General features: G+C 38.7%; 2 protein-coding genes across 2 annotated transcripts in view; one reads left to right on the top strand and one right to left on the bottom strand.

Moving 5' to 3' along the window:
* Positions 1-22,928, bottom strand: part of LOC139727969 (uncharacterized) — a 45,054-nt gene extending 22,126 nt beyond the window's left edge. The window contains exons 1-7 of the mRNA XM_071638943.1: positions 22,730-22,928; positions 7,277-7,736; positions 5,687-5,800; positions 4,540-4,709; positions 3,365-3,478; positions 1,569-1,751; positions 205-378 (exon numbers count right to left, since the gene is read on the bottom strand). Of these exons, the coding sequence (XP_071495044.1) occupies positions 205-378; positions 1,569-1,751; positions 3,365-3,478; positions 4,540-4,709; positions 5,687-5,800; positions 7,277-7,736; positions 22,730-22,810 (1,296 nt within the window). The 5' untranslated portion in view covers positions 22,811-22,928. The remainder of the gene's footprint in view (positions 1-204; positions 379-1,568; positions 1,752-3,364; positions 3,479-4,539; positions 4,710-5,686; positions 5,801-7,276; positions 7,737-22,729) is intronic.
* A 359-nt stretch (positions 22,929-23,287) lies between these two features.
* Positions 23,288-24,562, top strand: part of LOC139727559 (exportin-2-like) — a 36,175-nt gene continuing 34,900 nt past the window's right edge. Inside the window, exon 1 of the mRNA XM_071638544.1 lies at positions 23,288-23,666. The gene's annotated coding sequence lies outside the window, so the exon portion shown is untranslated. The remainder of the gene's footprint in view (positions 23,667-24,562) is intronic.

The following is a 24,562-nucleotide window of genomic DNA, read 5'->3' as shown; positions in this document are numbered from 1 at the left end:
ATATATCTTACTCAGCCAAGCATAAAAAATCACTCATGCGAAAATATCCAATTTAACAGTATGTACTAGGTACACATTTCTTTTTTTTAAAATGTGAGCATGACTTATCACCAGTGCCATTCAGAATTCCACATGTATATTTATTCTGTTTATCTAATCAAAACATCAGTCATCAAAAGATTTCAACATGTGCACTCCCCTCACCTCAATCTCCGCCGAAGCATCCTTCGTCCTGTCTTCCTTCTCCACATCAATCACCATGGAAACCGGGGGTTGCCTGTTCGGGGCTATACTAGCCTGGTGTGCCACATGCAGGCCGGAGACGGGCGGGTCTCGGGCCTTCGAGGTACCCGGTCTTCTCGAGAGCCTACTAGTTGGCTGCGTGAGATAACAACACACACACACACTTCATTTCTCCTCTGTCAATAAGCCAGTTCGTAGATAGCTCATGTGCACATGGGTACAAATGACTTTTCATTTTTCTCAGTTGGTTAGGCACTTCACTCAATTCATAGCGACATAATGCAGCAGCTTGCCCAACATAGCAATTTATGGAACACGTATTCTAACAAAGAATGAGCCTGTGTAGATGATTTCATTGTGCTGTTTTGAATACATTAACAAACTTTTTCCGTTAACATTGCACAATACCAGGCTTGCTGTCAGGTGGATGTACAGGCAGGCACCATTTATGAGGAATCCATGAATAATCATAGCATTACAGATGCTTATCTCAGTGAAATTAAAAACAAACCTGTCTCTCGGTACAAATGACCTTTTTCTGCTCATGCTCAAACTGGGACCCCGAACTGGCTTATAACCACGCTATCAACCAACATTTTACTGATGTAAAGCTGCTCTATGGGAAGTGCTCTTTCGGCAATTAATACTGGAGGATTGCAATGTGGCTGATAGTCAAAACTACCTCAATCTTAATCCTGGCATCTTGGTTGTCAGGCTGTCAATTTGTGTACCCCACGTAACACCGTGTTTGGAAACAACAATGGTGGGTCATCCCAAAAATATGACAGGATAGTTACTGCCTGTTGGGAAATGGTCACAGTACGTCTGCACATCAGCTGAGGTGACTTACGTCCCGAATAAAACACTACTAAAAAACCCCAAAAACAAAACAAAAACAAAATCATAGTAACACACAAGAGTGCCTGAATTTGGCATGTTACCATCTGTGTCAAAGCTGCACTCCACCCATATGTATGTCATGGCTATATGTTATCTTTTTTCTCTTGTGGCATGTTTAGGCCACGAAAATTAATACCTGTGAAATTTTGGTGGCCCCAAAAAAGAAATGTAATGGCTGTAAATAAAAAGAAAAAGAGGAATCTCACCTGAATTCTATTTGCCCTACCAGGCCACCAAAAGACATGCTTTTCGAAAGTTCTGTGACCTAACACCGACATTTAGTGGCCCTGGGCCACTGGGTCACCGCTAATATCAAGCCCTGTGTAAGTGGTTTGTCAACCAAGCACAATACTCTTTCATCCCCCTATCTTCAGAGGCTCCCCCTCTTCCCCCAGACTCTACTTTGAGGCACTGGGCGAGCTTACTCTAAATGAGTACGGTGACGCAGTGGGTGACAGCGGAATCTTCTTGGCGTCCAGCAGCGGAGTGGACATCCGCTCCAGGGTGTCCAGGATCTTCTTGGCCGTCGAGCTCGTGGCGCCCAGCTTGCTGTCGAGGTTGATGTTGGCAGGCTTGGGCTTGATGTTGCGCTTGATGGGAAGATGAACCTGTGCGGGAAGAGAGAGTCAAGACAGCACTGATGATGAGGATGGCATTGATGAAATAAAAAATCAATCAACATAGAACCACGTGTCTAGCATCACTGATATATCATCTACTTGTGTAGACATTTGTCAGTGAGGCCCATAATGCCATTGGACGTCTTAAAGATACTGGTACACAATAGTATTTGAACAAAGTCCATTTCTGACCTGAAGACTTGGGGTTTTTCCCCATATCCTGTGAACATGATTCCACTATCATTGAGCATACTATCCTGGACCTCTACATATGACTTCGGATAATCCACGGCCACTACAGAATGACATTCACAGAAACTTTGACAAGGGAAAACAACTGCTACAACAAATGCTTCTATTAACTTGACATGGCATGAGCTCCTCCAAGGGGGTTTTGGCATGCAGTTAAAAGACCTTAGAACAATGCTGGGAGGGAATCGTGCCTGACATTGGCAAGATTTCAAATTTCCAAAGCAGTCTGTCACTGTTGACCTATGCAGTCCTGGGGTAATATTGCAGCAGAAATCATTACCCTATTCTCATCAAATTGGCAACATTTTAAAGTTTCCTGCTTATCCTTCAGCGGAGAATGACTGGCTGACTCTGGTCAAAGTTATGAAATCCATACCAGCACCAAAGAAAAAGGGTACAAAATTTGCAAATCTGAGACAAAAAATACTAACTTTATAGACCCCGTAGTGTGGGGACAACATGAGTGGGAAAGCTGGCCTGGCTCAGATACTGTATACGCTGAACATTTCGCGAGGTTTTTATTTTCGCGAGTCAGGTGCTATTCGCGAAATAAAAGACACGCAAAAATATTGACTCTGATCCCGATGTGGATGTGACGTACGCATGTACATTTCTCCGTTCAGTACAGGACTCCACGATCGCGAATCTAACCACTCGCGAAATCGTCGGGAATTCCTGTTTCGCGAAAATTTAGCCTCGCGAAATATATGGCGTATACACTATATTACAAAATCCCAGTAACAAATTGTGTACAGCTTTTAATCACTGATCTCTGTGTAAGTACACACATAGCCAAAGAATCCTGACTGAAGTCGATTGTTACAGACGAGCATACGCTTTGATGCACATATTCGCTGACTGGCAGTTCTATTCCAGCAGACCTACACTGGTCTTGTTTTTCAAATGTACCCCAGTTGGCAACGAACAAAGATCAATTCAATCGGGCCAACCTTCTCTCCCACTGCTACCGGGTCTCTAATGGTGTGCATCCTTAAGACATGACGGTACACGAAGTGATGCTTCAGGCTGCGCTGAGTAGCATGATAATTCCTAAGATCAGGACTCCCCAGCCTCAGCACACACACAATGATTTGCCCGCTTTGACAGAAAGAATTTCTGGGGCAGAATCCTTGGAGAGTCGGGTTTTGTTGCTGTTGTTGCCTTTTAAAATATTTTCGTTTCACTTTTATTATCATTATTTTGTTTAAAGAGCCAGAAGTGTTTTGCGTGTGTGTTTTACCTTTTTTTTGGTGGGGGGGGGGGGGGGAGGCTGCAGCCCCCTCCCTCCCTCCCCCTGCCCTGTCTGTCTGGTAATGTGGCCCTAACAATTGGTGGGAGGCAAAACATACCTCATAAGGAGAATTCCTGACCCTCTTCAAGCTGGACCGCTGGGCAGAGGAACCACCAAACTGTGTCCTTCCTGGGTAGAAGGGTGATGCATTCCGGGGCCTATCCTCGCCAAGCTAAGCAGTGGTAGAAAGGAGGTCGAGTATAGAGGGATTAGTACATGTCAACTGAGATGAGACTGGTATCATTTTTACACAACTGATGTTCAGTTAGATACAATAAAACTTAAAAGGGGCGGGGTGCTTATACATGTATGAGTGCACTTCAGTAATCTAACTAGACACCATCAAACATGACGAGTCAGTACAAGAACGCTGGCTTGCATTTATGGGCGGTTCAGTTTTGAATTATTGCTCACAAAATAGGCATTGCCAGAGAACACTTGGGATAGGCAAACTCCTAAGTTATATTTTCTTTGAGGGAATTTTCTGTCCATGCTACAAAATAGAACTGAGCAAACAATTCATAAAAGGGATCCTATTACATTCAACCTAATCACACACATGCACATACACATTAAACAATACACTAGTGTGCACATCAAAGTTTTATAGAGAGGGGTATCACATTACAGTAACCAAATCAAATATTAACAGGCACACACACACATACACGCACAGGCACATTACGAGCTTTATCTGTTTTATTTTTTTCTATTTCTTTTCTTCACTACCGTGCACATCAAAGCTTTATAGGGAGTATTTGTTTTTTTCATAGAACATACATCTGGCAACATCTGAACATGTAATCCAGAACAGTTCAATAATGGTTTAACAAAAGGCAAAAAGCAAAAAACAAAAACAAAAACAAAACAAAAACAAAACAAAAACAAAACAAAACCCAAAAGCCTCATAATTTTTCTCTCCTAAAGAAACAAATGTATTTCACAGAATGGATAATCATCAGACGATAGGATTAAAGTAAGGTATTATACTGTATAAGCTGTTATTTTGGCGTACAGATATTTTCGCGAATGACGAGATCATAGACATTTTTGCGAGATGTTGTTTTCACGAATCGACGTTGACGCTCACGTTAATGCTCTATTAACACAGCGCATGGAGTCACTTTTCGGGTATTTTTAATTCGCGATCCAACTGTGATTTGCGAAATTCGCGAAAATTAAACCCTCGCGAAAATAACAGCTTATACCGTAGAAGATGCCCCGTTTACCTACCAAGCTTGGTGAACCAAAGTAGGAGCTGTTAAAAGATGGCTTTTTGGCACTGGTGATGGCCTGCTGGGGTCGGGACGACGACAGGCCGAGTGACCCAGCCCCGGACGGTCCGGCTCCGGACATGCTTGACCAGAGGCTGCTCTTGTTCATCGAGTTGGAATGCGCCATTTCTGGAAAAAAAAAAAAAAAAGTTGCTAAGGACCCTTGGACATGACGTCAACAGCACTGTTCCTCAATATCAGGAAAAGGGTACAATCCTTGAGAGTGTGTAAACAGACATGCTCTGTTTCTCACTCAACAGGGCATTACAAAGATATTTTCCATTTGCCGACACAGACATTTGGACAAGTGCCCTTGGCACTTACCAGGCAAGTATCCTTTTAATCTTACTTGCCCAACAGTGATTTTTAGTGGTCTCAGCAAGTAGGCATGTAGTACCTTGCTCAGATTGACAATCAAAACTCTTCCCTTTATACTCTGTACATGTACATGCTGTATAGATGCAAATGTCTGTTGGGCGTTGACCGATGCTGTGTGGGTATGGACTGATCAATGAATAATCTGGGTCTCATTTCACAAAAGATGTTGTGATAGCAATTCTTGTTAGATTGGCAAACTTCTCGCAGCAATAGCTGATCAGAATGTAGGATTCTTGTCATTACCACGACACTTGCCAATGCAGCAAAGAGTTGCTATCATAGCAACTTCTTTTTTTTTAAATCAAATTGAGCCCCGATTGCACAAAACAGAAGCTTAATGATAATACATGTACACGGCTCAACTCTATAACTAGCACACATCATCAATTTGGTTATGTTTTAAAAATAAAAGAGAGGCAAGCTTAAGAATGTACACAAAATTTTGGTAGCTTTGACAAATTCAGGCCATGTTTCACACAATATAGTGAGGTAAACAAACACAGTTACAATGAAATTCCTGTTACAAAGAAGTAAAAATTCAGGTCCGAAAACTACCATCTACATGTCTTTATATACCTTACTGTTCAGCTATAATGAGATTTCAATATCATAAAAGAAAACTGCTGGTTCAGAGGATTTTGTTACAAGGGGAGTCGCCTGTAGAAGATGTGTTGCAAAAATATCTGAGACACTTCTGTTTTGTTTGGGTTCCTGTCAAGTCAACTCACCTGATAACCTGTCTAGGTTCTTCTTGGATAGCTTCTCTCTGTGATCTATCTTATCTACGTGAGGTATAAGGGAGGAACACCCACTGGTTGAGACGGACGTGTCTGAAGCATCATCTGTTGGCACATAAAAAAATTAACATACAGTGTAATTAACATACAGTGTAAAGTGACTGAGAGAGCTGTGCAAGCCAACAGACGAAACAAAAGGGGGGGGGGGGGTTACTGAAGAGGATGTTAGTGTTGCCAATCTCTTCAGATAAGAGGAAATGTTCTCATGCACAATACAGAAATATTCCTTCAAGACAAATATATTTTCATTCAAAAGAGGGAAAATTGCACATACTAGGCACGCCAAGTCAAATTTCAGACAAAAAACAAAAATAAACATACTACATGAAAAGATGGTTGGCAGCTCTGTAATGTGTTACACAGACATACATTCTGCAAACACAATGTCTCTACCCCTCAGCTGGCAAGCAAACAGTAGTGCATTCACACTCTTTGCCCAATGGGGAGTTTTAGTTGCTAAGGGCAAGTGGACTAGTGGGTTTTGTAGCATCCTCCAATAAAGTCATAGGCATTCATGTTGCGCTCTTTCTGTCTCCTTCCCCCTCCCCACACACACCCGTCACCCAGACACTCTTACATGGCTCTATTTCCTGTGCAACCCACAATCACAGTCTTCAGCCGTCTGACAAAATAGGATTTAAACCAATTGTTTGACAAACTCAAGAATACCATTTTGCATTCTGTAGGAGAAAAATAAACTGGCTATCTTCAGTCGAACATATTCTTCGTCCCAGAAATGTCCTCCCGCACACATACACCATGAAACACACTTTAAAACTTGCATGCACAAGCTATTGCTCTACTCTCATTTAATGCAGTAGAGATGTATGTCTTGGAATTATGTCTCCCTGTGATTTACTGCATTTTTGCTGCACTCTCGAAATTGAAATCAGGAAATTGGGGATTAGAATTCAAGCCTTGTAGATTACACTCTGACCCAAGCAGGGAAAAATTCAGCAGACATGTTGAATGCTTCACTTCTTTGCAGGAGCATCTGTCTGTTTCATGTTTTAACAAGATGAAATGTTAAAAAGAGGTTTCAATGACATGCTTGTCTCAGCAAATGACACATGTAACCAACATACTTCTCCTCTTATAACAGCATTTGTGGAATCCTTTTCAGACAGACTTTTCTTTACAGATCTTTTTTTTTCTTTTTTCATAGGACATGTGCATATGCATGAGTTCCTTTTCTTCATGGTGTCCACATTAAAAAAAAATCCATTGCAAGAATTGGGCACTACAATGCGGTCCCAAATACAGAAAAATAATAACAAAGAAAACCCAATAACTTATGGATGAAAGGACACCTCACAATTTCCTTGTATCTTCTTCACTTTGAATCTTTAGTTGCCATTCTTCTTAATATGTTATCTTTAAGGCAACAATTCTTCATGTGATCCAGTAGTAAATGATTAATAAAAGAGCTTTCGTTATCTAACTACCTTTTCAGTTTCTTCAATCTTCTTTTCATTGTAACTTGTTCTTTTTTTTTTAAAATTCCTCTAAAATTTGCCTTACCTTTATCTAGAATGGGCTTCCGAGCAGCCAAAGCTTGTATTTCTTCATTTGGTGTGGACGTCCCTATAGGATTGGCATAGTTCCTGAAAGGTAAGGGCGTGTGCCTGATCCCCCTGCTGGTACTAGGGATATCCTCCTCAATGATCATAACATCATCATCCCTCTCTTGCACAACGTCCCCCTGTGATTGCACGATGGGTGTGGTTTCCACCTCCGTCTGGCTGGGAACTGCGAGGGCCTCCTTCCCGCGCCCGGTGTTGACGTCGGGAGTGCTCGTGGCAACCGCCGGGGGCATGAAGCCCGGCGTGCTCGCGACTACGTTGCTACTGGCCGGCGGTTCCGGGGTAGAGGATCGGGAACTTCCCTCTCCGTCATCGTCATTTGGGTTAGTCCACAGGTTGTTCAGCCATGACGGGGTTATAAAGTCTTTTACAGTATCTGACACCCTTGCGAGAAGCGACTGTATGAAAACAAAACAAAACTTATAATAAGCACATGCAATTTTACAGCTGTACAGACATGACATATATACACATGTGTATACGTACTTCATTGGCCTACGCATGAATGACTACACCACAACTGCCAAACAATGAATACATACAGTAATTCCATAGTACAAGCATGGCGAAGCTGACAAAAAAATGCATTGTATTTCCAGAGTTAGATGCATAAAAGATACATACCATGTATTTCAAATAAGCATTTCTGTGATTGGATGCAGGATAAAAATGGTCAGTTTAAATCACCAGTCAAACAACACCTTACAGTATAAATGCACTGTATCAACTTTGGCTGGTCAGAGTTCGGAGCTACATGTAGATAAGTGACTACTTTGAATTGATATCCAATTCTTTTTTTATTCAAGTGTTAGAAAAGAAGCCTCTATATCAACATGGTAAGGTGATATGCAACCTTACTATAATTTTCCAAAACAAAGGATTTAACATCATGAACCTAAATGCCTCACATGTTTTTGTATCCTTTTGCTGTGAGAATAGCACACATCAACACATATAACTGCTGTAACTGTTGGCTGCAGATTTTATTCTCCATTCACATTGAAAGCAAAAGAAGAAATCTAACATCATTCAGTTCACTTCTGCGAAAACCCAAGAGTACATGTAACTCGAGAGGGAAGGACATACCGTAGTCTGAATCCAGTGCTAATGTGGGCACAGTGTAGTAACTAATGCTGCTCAAGCACTGCTTCACTGGTAACTTCATACTGCCTACGGATACATAGTTTACAATAACATTGTCAGATGCATGACTTGTACACATGTACAGTGTAATGCACTCTGCTGCTCATACATAATGCATGCATTCACCTCCGCTGCAACACTGACAAAGGTTTGCGCACAATTTCTTACAGCCTCAGGCAGAGTCAATCAGAGGATATACATGTAGTGCGTTTTGAGATTAAGATACAGCATTATCACATGACCCAGGTCACGAAAGGTCACTTGCAGAGTGTCGAATTATGTGTTCCACACCTGATGCATGCAGTGCAAAATGTATACACAGTAATTATTTCTACACAATTGTTACTCTCCAGTGGGCGTTTCTTGTCTCTGTGGCGAGAAGTTATGCAAACACAGTGCAGCGTACTATTAGCAGCTTCCACTATCAGTGAATTTGGAACAATTCAAGTCCCTCATTTAACTGACTTCTTTTCACATGGCAAATAGTTCTTTTATCAAACACAGATCTATGCACATACACAAAGTGAATGAACTTGGCACTACCACAGGCTGTATGCATGTACTGCATGATCCCGCCGTGAAATACAATAGTACAGAGCCCCACACAAGAACTACATACTTGTACACATTGATATCAACTTGAGCATAATGATCAAAGAGAAAAATCACGAGGCCTATGCAGAGTGTGGTTCTTGCGCATACATTTGTATTTGCATCCTGTTGGCGTCCATTTTCATGTAATACGACCCTCCCTCCACTTCATGTCCAACCCCCCCTACAGAAAAAAGAGAAGAAACCAACAATAAACAATGAGAAAATAAACAGAAGAATCTTAGCAGCTTCGCACAAAGAAACAAGGTTTCAGATACTGTAAAAGTGGATATTTTCGCTGAACTAATTTTTTGCGCTCGGCCGGATAAGAAGAGTTTCGCGTGTTTTTAATTCCGCGATATCAAGACATCAACTACAGAAACTTATGGCAAGCAGAAATATTCACGTGCTTTTATTTTGGCGCTAGTTTCTGATTGTGCGAAATGCGCGAAAATTTCAACAGCACGAAAATTTCCGCTTGTACAGTAGATCCAGGAATATAGCAGGAAACATGGTCAGTACAATGTAACCTGTGACCCAAGTTGACCTTTGTTAATGCCCCATTTCATAGTTGTGCCACAGGTACACATTGTATGTACCAACTTATAACAGCACGGTAGTGTATACTGTTCCAACCTATGGTACAGTGTATACTGTACGAATGACAGTATGCATCAGTGTTGTGCCCCCCACACATACATGTACACTGTACATATACACACTCAATAACATTCTCATGTAGAGTACATGTACAGGCTGTATTTCAAACACTACAAGAAGCCCAGATTCTTTTTTATTCGGAAGCCACATGATCTGGTAGTTGTTACCAAACTGACATAAAAGTCCTCATATAAACAAAGGGCATAACTTTACAAATGTTACTAATATTGCATTCATGTTATAACCCTACAAGGAGCCCCAACTCTTTTTCATTCTGAAGTCACATGATCTGGTACAATGTAGCTGTTACCATACCAACAAAAGTGTCCTCATATGAACAAAGGACATCATTTGTAAAGTGATATTACTGCATTCATGTGGTTAATTTTTAATAGATGATAAACAGAAAATTTTGATCACTAAGAGGAAAAGACTACTAAAAAAAAAAAGATATGAAAAAATGAGGTCAGTCTGATATTAGCTTTCTACTTCAAACATTGAGGCAGAGTTGTAATTTATTCCAGAGTTTCCAGAGTATGTAGACTTAATAAAAGCCCCCCCCCCCCAAAAAAAAAAAAAAAAAAAAAAAAAATGGTCTACCTAATAATATGTACCTTGATGAACATGACATACTACTGGCACATTCTTGATCTGACAACTGAGACTGCTGACCTCGAGAACTTTGCAACTTACTACTGCACTTCAGAAGGACTAGAGACTTCTAATTTCACTTTCTATCAAACTCAAGACAAAAAGGAGAATAATGTTTTCCTTTTTGTCTTACATGTAGTTTATAAGAAAATGAAATAAGAAGTCTACAGCTTTTCTGAAGTTCAAAAGTATTAAAGTTGTAACTAAGTACTCTAGGTCAGCAGTCATTACAAAGAATAAAGAAGGATGAAAGTCAAAGTCCCATATTCTGCAGACTACTGTATTGCTGTAGCAACTCAAGGCATATTGAAGCTTCTAGTTTTCATACAAGTGGTAACAGAACTCCAGTAATACTTCTGATGGAGGAGGTACAACTATTACCAAACTATTTTACTGGAAATCCCCCCCCCCAAAAAAAAAGAAAAGAAAAGAAAAAGGGATCTGGTTAAATATCTGGTTATATATAATGCACGAAACTGTGGCGCAATACACCCCTGTCCACATGCATGGTACACATGTACATTGTATAACCTACATTGCTCTAACTTCAGCAGTTTACCAGTTCTAACTAAACAAGACAGTAATGTACTGTAGCAACAGGACACTTGCTGCAGAAGCATAATCAAATGTCTGGAACAATCTTATATCATGTACATGTACAGTGCACTGGATACATGATCAAAAAGACAAAAAGTGTCTGAAATGCTCTGTGACCTTCAACCTACTGTGAGAAAATTCTGGATGCATGCTCAAGATTATTATTGATAAAGTATGCAATGGAAACTTACATGCATAGCTGATGTACAAATATGACAACAGAAAATAGAGCATGACCATATCAGTATGGTACAATTATGTTCTAAATATTGCACTAACTTTATCTCAAATTCTATGCAAAACAAACACTCAAGCAGGTGAGAATTCTGGGGATTGCAAATACATGTATGCACTTGACCACAAGAGGGCGCTTATTTCTACTTTTTTTCCTCCTTCATATACACGTACATATGTAACGTAGATCGCCTGACATGCTGAAGGTCACATCAGGTCACGCTTTCTGATGTGATGCTTACTAACTTCCGCGTCCATAAGTGCCAAAACTACCACCCTTCTTGCAAATATTGACAATAAGGAAACAGGGCGCTAATTTCAGTCAACATCCCCTTCTTTTGTCTGCTACAAGGGAAAGAGATCAAGCTAATATGATGAGATGGTATGGGTACATGCGGCAGGGACAGATGAAAAGCACTGGTTATGTAACAGCCAAACCCTGTTTTATTTGTTTTGTTTGTCTCAGTTTGCGTCTGAGAAGATGGCTGGATAGTCCATATTCAGCTGCACTAGCTGGTCTTCCATGCCGGATGGGGTCCATTTTGATGCAGGGTGGGCCCATTTCATTGGGTTATTGCAACCTGCACTTTGCGATGAATGAATGAAGCGGGATCTTTTACGTGCACGAGTTGTGGCTCGCTCACACATGGGACCTCCATTTTTGTATGTCCTATCCGAGGGACAAAGTGCTTAGCCTCTTACTAGAGGGGACGGTAAGATTACACACATTACTTAGTTAGACTTGGGAATCAAACCCAGGTCGGTCCTCTGGATCTGGAGGCAGCAATACCATAACACCTACAGCTGTGATACCCTGCAATTGGAAGGCTTAGCAAGCATTACAACAGAGAATGTTGAAATAAAACAAAAAGCATGCAAACACACAACACAACACTGCGCCAAAAAAACAAACAAACAAACAAAACAAAACACACACACCTTTTTTACTGGTACACTCGAAAGTGTAAATTGTTACAGTGTGTATGCTTATGATTCCATTATGTGCACATAAAGATTTGTACATATAATCATGGATTACACATGAAAGTACAACATGTATATTAACTGGACATGTCATCAGAAATTTGTACAGTGTACTCCCTATAATTGGATAAAATTCTCTCTGCATACATTAATGTTCTACATGCAGAAATTTGGTTTCATTAAAAGGTGTCTAGAGCATACATGTACACCTGTTGTATGCAATAACTAGACAAGTTTTCCTTTGAATCAAACAAACCTTGTGAGAATGGGACAGGACAAATACTTCCTGTTTACAAATGGGATGTTACAGGGAATCCAAGTAGCAAGCCTGTCGGGTTTTCTATTATGACATCATTATGCTACAGTGTAACCCGATCATCCAGGCTCATCATTACTGTCACTTCTGGGTGATCATGTGGTATCCCTGATATATTAAACCACAATAGTGCATTGTCATGGAGAGCCTGAAAGCTAATACTGCAAACCAAATTATACAATTTCATGTTGTTGTTGTTTTTTTTTTCAAACATTCTTTAAATACCTATAAACCTAATATTGGCAGAGTATGATGTATATTGACATTCGTCTCACATTGCTTGCCTAAAGTGAGAATATAATCCACACTTCCATTTGCCTAGAGGGCTGCTATGCATACAGTCCCTACAGTTATAAGTTACAGTAGGTACTTATGCCAAACAGCAAATGAATTATTTATTTCATGCTGATGCAATTTTATCTAAGATAATCTAAAAATATCAAACTCAAAACAACAAAATTACTATATTAGCAAGGCGCTACATAATCGCTTGCCTGATTGCTCGGGGCAAGTGAGAATCAAAGTTGGGGAAGTGTTCTGGAACAACAAGAAAAATGCCTGCACAAAATCTTGGTATCGCCAATGCGCAAAAAAAAAATCAATAATAAACAAATAAATAAAATAAAAATTTGCGCACGCAGCAGAGCCCTGTGACAGATGCACTGTGGGATTCCTCGGGAGCATTGTCCCTTCTGGTTGTCTTGCGGGTGCCAATAGTTCCCATGTGATTCAATGCAATTTTTGTCTGCTTTTCCTTTGTTGCTGCTTTTTTCTTTGGTTAGAATTCAACTACAACAAGTGTACAACAGAATTTGAATATCAAAATTTTACTGATTTGCGGTCTTTGGAGTCATGGTTCACTCCTGCAAGGCTTCAATGTGCTGGTCACCCGCATGATGGAAAGTGAAGAAATCTTCAACGAAAAATATACCCCTGGATAAAGACGGAATGTGACCCGAGTGCATACGCAGCCAAAACCAGGACAAGTTTGTCCCCTGAGCTATCCCACAATGCATCTGAAAAGCTGCTCACGTCTCAGCACCTAGGTACTGGTGATACTGAGAATTGAGCAAGCAAAAGTTTTGACGCGAACTTTTTTTTTTCCACTTTTCCCCCTTCAAACCCATGAAGTCAACCACACCGAAGCCTGAATATAACAACTGTGTAGTGATGCAATGCACTTTGATTTTAGACAGCAGCTGTTCAACACGTATGTGAAGAAGCCCCAGTGGAATGCAACACCAACACTTGATCGAACCAAGTTTGTAACTCCAATGTGGTACTTTATTAAAGGGTGTGTGCTGTTTATTCATATGATTGTGTTTTATCAAACCCCTGACTTATAAATAATTTTCTATATCTTTCCAATAATTTGGACTTCCTTTTTCAGACAAGTAAAATTCATACTCGGGCAAGTGTTTTGCAACGATTTGAAAATTTGTTGCCCGACAGAGTAAGTGGCAATAAGAAATTTTGTAGCACCCTGCTATAAACTACTCACATCTTTGCTTCATCCTCATCTTATCCACTTTTTATTTGTTGCACTGCCATTCAATACTGAAGTGGGGGATTTTCTTTTTTTGTAAGAACTTACCGGTACACAAATGCATTTTGGACCTTACTTTTTGCCATGGTATATTTTGCATGAACACCATACCTCAATTAATTTCGTTCTATCACCAATGAACAACTAAAAAAAAACCTATATGTAAATACCCAATGTACGTGTAAGCCTATAACACACAAATGGTCATGGACCCAACATGCATTAATCGGCATTGCATGTGTAACATTAGACTCTACATTCATATGAAACGGGCAGGACCATGGTACACTGTACATGGTGGCTTGTTGTCTTATTCTTGCTTCAAATATCAATGCAATATTGTAAAAACTCCAATGGCAGTGGCACTATTTCATTTCCACAATAATGTGTTGATATTAAACTCCGCGCTTGTGCACAACATAATCTCTACTCAGTCGTATGCGAAAAGCATCAAGCACTACATTGTATACATCTCTATAAACCATCATAGTTTCATAGATTTTCCTAGCAATTGTTACATGTTGGGGGAAGAGGAATCTATTCTAAGTTCAGAAAATATATTTCTATTGTGCGGAAATGCTATTTTGGTCATGAAAAAAAGGGAAATATTAGATGCGATTACGGTATACTATGCTCTGCATGTGTATATCTTTGTATGCCTGCTGCACTGTGACTGCATAACCAAAGGAAGAGCACAACACCGAAATGTGACCTTGCTCGACCTCCGAATGTTGCGCATGGATGCGAACAATGTAAGATCACAACATTCATTTGCATGTAGTCTATGGCCAGCGTATGGACCACTAACAACAAAATGTTTACACTTACACATTTGATATACAAAAGAGAAAACTAAATTCTGAATGTGTGATGTGAGGATATGGCCTTTTTTACGATCAGTGGTGTAACTTTTGTACTCGGAGGGTCAAAATTTCAAACAAAATATTTTTTCATTATTCTGTTTGATTCCTGTTTGAAAGTATTCAAATTTTTGAAAAAATAACATTTCAGACCTTAAAGCTGAAGGGTGATTGGTGTAAGTTAAGGAAAACCCTGGCACCTGAAGTAAATTTAAGCAAAATTTTGCTTTCATGAATTGCACCATATTGACAAAATTCTGTAGTCAAACTTCACCATGCAAAGTTTATATGGTTAACAACAATATATAGTTTGTGAATCAAAACTATTTGGGGGTTGAATATAAAGTGAATTAAAAAAAGATACATGAGATTTATAAATTTTTGCTAAAAAATACCAATTGACATGTAATTTTTAAGATTTTAACTATTTATTGGAGGGCAGGCCAGGTCAAACTCTTACTATAACAAGTCTTTAAGAAGGGCTACCTTCCTATGTAGGTTAAATGAAATTCCAATCATTTCTTTAAAACTTGGATTTTTCACACATGGATGTTTCGGAGGTGACAGTTAACATATTAGAATGTTTCGGAGGTGACATTAATATTAACACTCACTTATTTTGAGAATAAGTGACAATAACACAAAAACTTCTTCTTTTTATCAATGTTTTTAATAATTATAACTCGAGAACAAGAAATTAGCTCCTGTTTCAAGCAGATAAACCACACAGAACAAGTGTTTTTTTACACTTCATTAATTAGCATGGGTACCGGTAGTTTGCCTTCCATTTGGACGAAGGATGTAAGCTAAATATTGTAATCTGAAGAAACATGGCATTCCATTTTCTACCTTAACTTGAGATGAGGGTGTGAGATCATTTTAGTAATGTTTCTTTGCTCTCTGAACATTTTATTCCACAACACCATGGAAGAATCACTTCGTTTCGGAGGTGACATTCAATGTTAACATTGTGTTGAAATATTAATTTACAGTAAGAATATGATGGACATAAGCTAGATATTGTAACCTGAAGAAACATGGCATTCCATTTTCTACCTTAAATTGAAATGAGGGTGTAAGATCATTTCAGTAATGTTTCTTTACTCTCAGAATATTTTATTCCACAACACCAGGGAAGAATAACTTTGTTTCGGAGGTGACTTTCAATGTTAACATTGTGTTCATGTATTCATATAGTATGTCCCCCCAAAAAAATTTACAATTAGACTTTTGCATTGATAGCACCCAATATGATTAAATCAACTAAATTCTACTTTGGGGTCTTAAATTATAACATCTTAGCTCTATTTTGCAGAAAGCCCCAGTCAATTTGGTTAAGTGATCTCAAAGAAATGTGGATTGTTATAAAGGATGTCAGGAGTCTGATTCTTCCAAGTTCAGCACTTGGATGCTCTTTGAACTGCATATTAATGTGTAAACACATGCAGAACTTGGAGGGAAGGGATTCCTCACATGCTCTACAAAAATCCTCAATTCTCTTTGACCTCTGAAGCAAATTGAATAGGGTTTTCTGTAAGGCGTGGGCAATGAGTTATAGTTTCAATCCCTTACATTGTATTTTAGATTGATTCACTATCTTTAAAGTTATTGTTGCGGAGGGTACCACTGTAATTTTTTTGGCGGGGACATACGGTATGAATACCAAAAGCAAAAATTCTTATTTGACTTGTGTACGTTTTTGTTTGCACATAAATAGATTAATTCAAGGATGTTCATGAATTCTTCATCATCCTTGATAGCCACCATACAAATGTTATAATAACTGGTGAAAGGTGTTTGGTTCATCTGGGATAAATTTTCTATACACCAGATTCATTTAAACTGTTGACATTACTAAAATATATTTTACATATCATATTGAATTGATTGAAAATTACCTGCAAATAATGCATATATATTTAACAGTCACTTTTGAGAGTAAAAAGTATATGATAAGAAAAAACATTTTATTGTTTTTGAGGTGACACAACACAGAGACAACCCAACTTCTCAGGTGTTAACTATTTAGTGAACATTCATGTCTTTCCTCATGGCTTTAATTTTCAAATATAAGCTCTTTCTTTCAGTTCTTACTTGTTATTTTGTTTGGTTTTTCTCTTTCATGATAATGGATACCAGCTCATATCTTGTTTGAGATTGTAATTCATACTAATCTTTAACAGGTTTTTACAGTTTGGTTAAGACAACAGTTTGTGTTTCCCAGCTGAAGAGAGCAGCATAATGCTTTTCTGTGAACTTGAGGGGAAAATTTGTTTTTGTTCAGTAATTTTCCCCATCAACTTCACAGAAGGTCCCGGACACAAACTGGTCTCAAATAAACCTATAAGGGACCGAAACTGGAAAAGGACAAGTTCACCTCAATAGACATGAGGGTTGAGTAAATATAGCGATATTAGTAAAACACATCAGTGAGAGTTTGAGGAAAGTAAGGCAATCCGTTCCAGAGTTATGGAGTTTTAAAGTTTCTGCTCAGTCAAAGCTGAATGAGAAGACTTCATAGCTTGTGATGTCACTTGTGTACAAGGATGTAGAGAAAGTATCAAGAAAATTCAACATTCTGTATTTTCACTTTTCTTGCATAACAAAAGAACACATGACTTCTCTCTTTTGGAAGGCAGGGTGAATAATATTGCCCTAAAATACATCAGAAGCAAGTTGAAGAAATGTGCACTTTTTTCAAAAAGTGAAATTTTGTGAAATTCACTTATATTTTCCTTATATCGTTGTATGCATGTGACATCATACACTGTCGTAGTCTTCTCATCCAGCAGTGATTGCGCAGATACTTAAAAAACCCATAACTTTTGAATGGATTGTCCAATTTCCCCCAAACTTTCAATGATATGTTTTACTGTTGAACATTTGCATTCACTCAATCCACATGTATATGAAAGTGGACTTGTCCTTTAAGAAACTATTTTCTTTTCCTTGAAATTCCAGTACTTAAAGCCAAATTCTAAGATAAAACATAATAACAAAACAAGGTAAACACCTCATCAAAAGTACTGAAATAGAACTACAAATCTTGTTGTTGTTTTTTTTTTATCTTTCCCTTTCCAGTCCTGGGGACTTGTTCCTCTGTTCACTTTAGTTGTCACATAACTTCAATAATCTTAAAAAATACAATGTCATAAACAGTTGGTTCAACTTGGAAAATGTAATAATTATTGTCATATAAAAAAAAAAAAATCACATAATTTTGTTTATGATTACCACATTGTACATGGAAAAACAACAACTATGAATTCAAGAACAAGTTGTGCACCAGCTATAGGCATGTGGCCTTTTTGTGGAGTTTGATTATTTGATGATTTTTTTTTTTTTACATTCTTTTTTTTTAAAGATTGTGGACTATGGCATGCATGAACTGCCACATGTATTACTTTGGTATCAAGGGAATTCTGGTGAGCTATGTATACAAAAGTCACTTCTGTTGTGATGATTTTGTAGATATTAAATGTATTAGAAAATGTTAATAGATAGTGAAAAGGAACTGAAGTCTTGCCTTTCACTATCACATAACAATATGGTGTTAACAAACAATGTCACCTCCGAAACACAAGAAAAAGCAACCTACAAGGAAAGCTGTGATTGGTAAATCTTCACAACTAAATTGCTTGTTGGAAATCAAGCTTCTAAGATGAAAGCATCTATATGTTTACTTAACTAAAGCAGGAGAAATGATCTTGATTACAATATTATATATACAACAGATGGGTGTATTTTGTGCATTCTCATTGTTAAAAAAAGGTGAAAAAAATGTACATTTGCCCTAAAACGTACAGTCTAGTAATAAAAAAAAGAGTGAGAGTGTGGTAGTTGATTTCTCCACTTTGAGACTTATGTTGCTAAAATAAATGAAACCATTGGTGTACATGATATGGTTTCTCTTCAACAGAAATTAACAAAAAATCTTGTTAACAGTGTTTTGTCACCTCCGAAACAGTAATTTTTAGTTTTTATTGAATCTTTTATTAATCCCTAGAAAATTCTCACTTCCTGTTGCCATATTACTATTGTCATCCAAAAGAGATTCCTGTCAATTGGACAGAATCAAACAAAATTGCTTTGTCTTCGAGAAATTATCAAATATAATATGCCTGTTGTTTCGGAGGTGACAATTGTTTCGGAGGTGACAAGTGTTAACGGAAAATTGTAAATTGCTCCGAAATGAAAACAACAGGCTATATTTCTACTACCTTCCTTCAGAGATAATGTGAGGGGATATGTTACATTTTTGCAAATGTAATGTATAACTGATGTCAAGAATAAAAAAATTAAATACATAAATCTGTTGTCTCGGAGGTGACAGAAATGTTAACGGAAAAGTTACATAAATTTATAAACGCTCACCAAAAAATGATAAGTTATTTGAATTAAATAATCTTTGGATCAAAGTTAAGTCAGATTGATTACTATTCTGTTTTGATGGAAATTAGCAAAGTTGAATTTTATAATTGTGAACAAGAGCTAACTCAAAAGAGGGGTTAATTGTTAACGGAAAATGTCACCTCCGAAACATAAAGTTTGGACAATTTCAGTATTTAAAGAAGACAAAGCAGAACCTGGTAAACATAATAGTTCTTAAAGTTGGATACCTGTCTATCACAACAGCAACAAAAATAATGAAAAGGAATAAACAATTTAATATGCTAGCTCTGACAAAAATACTATGTCAGAGTGAGTACACCAAAAGTGTTGGATTTCAAGCATGTAAGTGCCTGCCACATCTGAAAGAAAAAGAGAGGAAAGTTCATTAAGGTACCCAAGGTAGACACTGTGGGTGGTAAGTTTATGAGAAAAAATAATGCATATCCGTCAGTGTATAAGAAAGTTATACACCAATTAGTGCCAATACTGCATTTTACACCACTGATTGTAAAAATGGCCATATGTGTTGTGTCTTGAAAAGTCTCTTGTAGCGACTGACCTGAACGTAAAACAAAAGATCACAGCAAGTTCTTCTAATTTCTATGGTATCTTTAAAAAAGATAAAGTTGTTTTTCTGCCTTTCTCTCAGCTTGTATTGAGTCTTGTGGTAGCCATTGATTGAGGTTTGGTGCTGTTATTTGTGTTGTGTGTGTGTCTGTGTGTGAGGGTGTGTGTTTGAATGAAATATTAAAGACTGTGAAAAATGTGACAATACGACAAAAGTGAAATATGAAGAAGGAAGGGGGGGGGGGAGAAAATGAATGAAAAGATAAGAAAAAGACAAACCTGGAGAGAAAAGATTTATCAAATTGAAAAAAAAAAAAATTCTTGAAATTAAGAAATATAGTAGAAGGAAAGAAAGAAGAGAAACTAACATTTAATAGACGTACATATAGAAAAGAAAGAGGGAGATAGATTAAAAAAAAATTAAAGATTTAAACCAAAAAAGCCGACAGAAATAGAATTTTACAATGAGAGATGAGTCAAAACTAGGTTAGTTTAGAGGTAGGCCTAGATATCTACAGTAGATGAAAGGAGAGATGAATAGGGAGGAAAGAGAATAAGACACCTGCTACAGGTTGAAAAGTAAACAAAGGAAATGTTTGGTCTACATAAGAAGGAACATAAGATATTGGAGAGGAAAGAGAGGAAAAGTACAATTGTAGACGGAGGGAAAGACACCTGAAGGAAACAAAGAGCAAAGTGATGGGCAGAAAATACGATTGAACAAAAATTGAGAACAGTTAGACATGAGGAAATTCACAAAGGATTTATAAAATGATGGAAAGGGAAAGTTAAGATTAAATATCTGGAAATCAAAGACAAAGAACAGAAGATAGAAAAGAGAAAGATACATTAAAGGGACGCACACACACATACTTGTACACGCAACTGCTTTGTATACCGCAGGACTTCGCTGAGGAAGAGGGAAAAACAAATTTTGCTTTTCAAACACACCACTGAAAAAACTATTGGATCACTAAAAACATTCTGATCAAACGAGCCATTCTTTGCTGTAAGCCTGTATGTGCTTGCGCTGCCCGCTGAACATGTTCATACTGTACTGTACATCATGTTCATATTGTACAGATTGGTTGTGTGCAGAGCAGCATTTCAAGTGATCAAGATTTTTCAACACTACAAAAAGTGATATTTAAAACATAACTTCTGTTCTTGTGAAGTCAGATGCAATCAGGGGGATTTAGGTTACTGAATAATTAAGGTGAGCCTGTGTATGTTGACTGGACTCGGAGATCAATTGACGAGGTGGTGTTGGCTATTTACAAAAATACAATACATACACTAGCACCCAGACACCATTCAAAATGTTCTGAAAGTTTCTGTTTTACTACCAGGAAGCATGCATCGTTGGAGCTTTGACCATCTCTCCGTATGTACATGAGCCTAAATTACACACATTGCTGTTGCATATCCAAGCAGATGAATCTAACTGGTTACACTTAAATTTACAGAAACAAAACAGAGGCCAACCCTTTGCACAACTGCAAGGGTGACCTGTGCTTGCTATGCTTCCAGTCTCATGCATTAGAGTAAAATATCCTGTTTGTGGCAGTTTAAGCATTGTTACGGGTTTTTCCAACTTGTAAACAAATCAGGCAAATTATTTTCAACCATTTCATATATCATAAGACAAGATTATTCATTAACGCAATTGTTTTCATGAAAGAAATTTACCATTGACCAACGCAGTTTTCATGATTTACCAGGGCAAAACCCGGCACAATTTTCGCCGATAAGGGCGATATGCGACGGAGTATTTCTGCTTGCGGCACGATGTACAATCCCTATGCAATACGCGCGTGCTCCGCGATCTTTAGCTGAACGCCTTCACATGTCTCGCGAACATTGCGTAAGCGCCAATTCCCATTGCGAAAGCACGTGAAAATAGCGTGCGCACATGCATTGGCCGCAAACAAGATCGCAATTCTGGCGGTGTTGTTGTCTTTCTCGTGTTTTTCTCATTTTTTTTCGATGGCAACATCCACTTTCCGAAAAAAATGGCGGCCCACATCGGCTCGCGAAAATTCTATTTTACGTGAGGATATGTTTTCAAAATCCATAAACATCGAGAAAACGACAACAAATCCAGTTTCTTGGACCATTGTTTCTTAACTGTTATGTTAAGAAGTACCGAAAATTTCATTTTGGATGCGATATGTTGTCATTTAGGTAAGAAAATTTCACTTTCGTCAGAGATCGTGCCCATTTTATCGGTTGGTTTTTGTTGATTGCTAGTGTGTTAGTATATGTGTAGTGTGCATGTAACAGTGCAATGCTGTGTTTAGCTGTATATTACCGTGTATGTTGTACCTGCCGCGAACGGCTGCACGGCCGCTTACTGACGCAGTTACTCTAGTCCTTATGCTACATCGCCACAGATGATGGATGACCATGCCACGGCGAGACACAAGGACTGTCAAGGTTGCTCTACTAAAGCAATCCAGCCATGCTTGTTTGGACTGGGTCGCCGTCGTGCATGCATGTGCCAGTGCGTGGCAGTGGCAGTGCAGTGCCAGCCAGTTATGGTGGAATGACTTTTGCCAACAATTAACATTTTAATCAAAGAAACATCGTGAACATGTTCACTACAATTTTCATAAAGTGGTAATGTCAGACTTAATATCGACAATCAGCGTTAAGTTCTCGCACAAAATGCGTTCATGTCACTGTGTTCATGGCCTGTCTCGAAACAGCCATCTCCAGACATGTTCATGTCACGTATTTCACATTCGCCTAACTACGCAGACAGTCACAGCAACGAGAACGTGGAAAGACGGACTTCTACGTGCAAGTTACGTAGCAGTGTATGCGGTCCCAGCGTGCGCGAAAACTTACCTTTGGTTTCGGGCGTTCGTATGGCTTCCGAGAGCTATGAGAGCGCTTAGAACGAATTTTTCCTCCAGAAGGGGTTGCCATGGCTGGTGAAAGCGATTCTAACCGCCACAGCAACCGTAATATTAAGAAAGATAGATTGGAAATCTTTCAATTTATGAAATATTCTTCACGAAGTCCATTGAGTATCACAGAGATTGAGTCAAGATGGCGGCTTTTTTCAAAGAAGTTGATTGGTCAATTATCACGTGATTGTATGCACTTTTCCCTTTTACTATAAATGTATTTGTTTCAGACCAGAAAGAATGTTACAAAAATGTGTGATTACTCGTAATTCGTGAAAGAATATCTAGTTTTTGTAACATATTATGAAATGTGAAATTTAAATCCAAATATATTTATCATTCCACTAAAGTTTATCTCATAGAAATATTGAGCGACAGAGGACAGTGGACAATTTCGCCATTTTGAACACAAAGCGCGCGGCGTATGTACGTTTCCCCATACACACACGTGAAGGATACGTATGCGATTTACTGGTTCATACTGACTAAACTGTGTACAGTGCTGGACGTCGGTGGACGTCGGACGTGTAACTAGTGAATTGCTTCCTGCTCCAATGCTGCGCGGGTGGCGGCGGGGACAGCCGGCTGAAGAATTAGAAGTCAGCGTCAGTGACAGTGAGTGCATGCCATTGTGACGGCCGTCCTTTCCACGAAGAGAAACAAACCCTAATTTACTCCGACGTGACCGCCACCAAATTGATCTGACTGGATTGATCTTACGTTGGCTGCGGTTCGCCCGCGAATCTACACAAACACGATAGCCTTACCAGGCCAATATCTCTCGTTCTTACAATAAAAGTAACGGGACACATACGACTGACGAGCACCGACTCGACTCTAGCTTGGACTAGAATCTTGACAGTGACACAGAATTTGTGAGTTGCAATTTAGTTTTCTGAGACCTCTTGTGTTACTACTTCTAGTTCTAGTCTAACATTTTAGTTTTACTTTTAGTATTCGAGTAATTAATGCTAATGCTAGATATTTAAAATTAATAGTAATAGAAACTTCTAATGTTATGCGCTAACTGTTTAGTGTTAACGTTAGAGATATTATTAATCTGCATTAACAAAGAATTGAATTATGATAAGTACAATAAAACAACTAACAACGAAGTGGGTGGTATAAAAAACATGTGTGTTTTAATGGGCGCTCTGCATCGGTTGATTAAAACTCGATTTTTGAAAAAAAAAAACAGATAGGATTTTTTCTTCTTTTCATCATGGATAGTGGACATGTGTGTGTAACAAAAAATCACCGTGCAAAGTTGCGACAATTTATACGTCAGATGTGAGATGAATACCAAGTGAATAGGGGGCTTCATGAGGCGTTCCCCCCGGGCCTCATGAGGCATGGGGGCGGTCCTCATGAGGCGTGGGGGCAGTCCTCATGAGGCGGGGCAGTCCTCGTACGCGGGAGCGGTCCTCATGAGCGGATTTCCCGGACTGATGATAGTGTAAATGTCGTTAGTGTATGCAGAGACAGAGATGCCAAGTTTACGAGAAGTGGCTGGGTCTGGGAGTTGCGAGTTGAGACCACGCCAGGGAGCTAAGCGACCGAGTCGGGGGGGGGGGGGGGGGGGGGGGCAGAGTTTTTATTTTCTTTTAATATTAATTTGAGATATGACTTGAGATTATGGGATTTGATGGAGGTTTTTTTTTTCTTTTAATTTGAGATATGCCTTATGAAATTATGGGATTTGGTGCATACCTGTGCGACTCTGTGAGGCAACTTTGTTAATGAAATTGCATGACATACAGTACAGTAGGTA

The sequence above is a fragment of the Diadema antillarum genome, unplaced genomic scaffold, assembly GCF_040938485.1.
Source record: "Diadema antillarum isolate AM-2024a unplaced genomic scaffold, OU_Dant_1.0 scf00000018, whole genome shotgun sequence".
Taxonomy (NCBI): Eukaryota; Metazoa; Echinodermata; class Echinoidea; order Diadematoida; family Diadematidae; genus Diadema; species Diadema antillarum.
The sequence above is the reverse complement of the archived record's forward strand: the minus strand, read 5'-3'. Positions and strand labels throughout refer to the sequence as shown.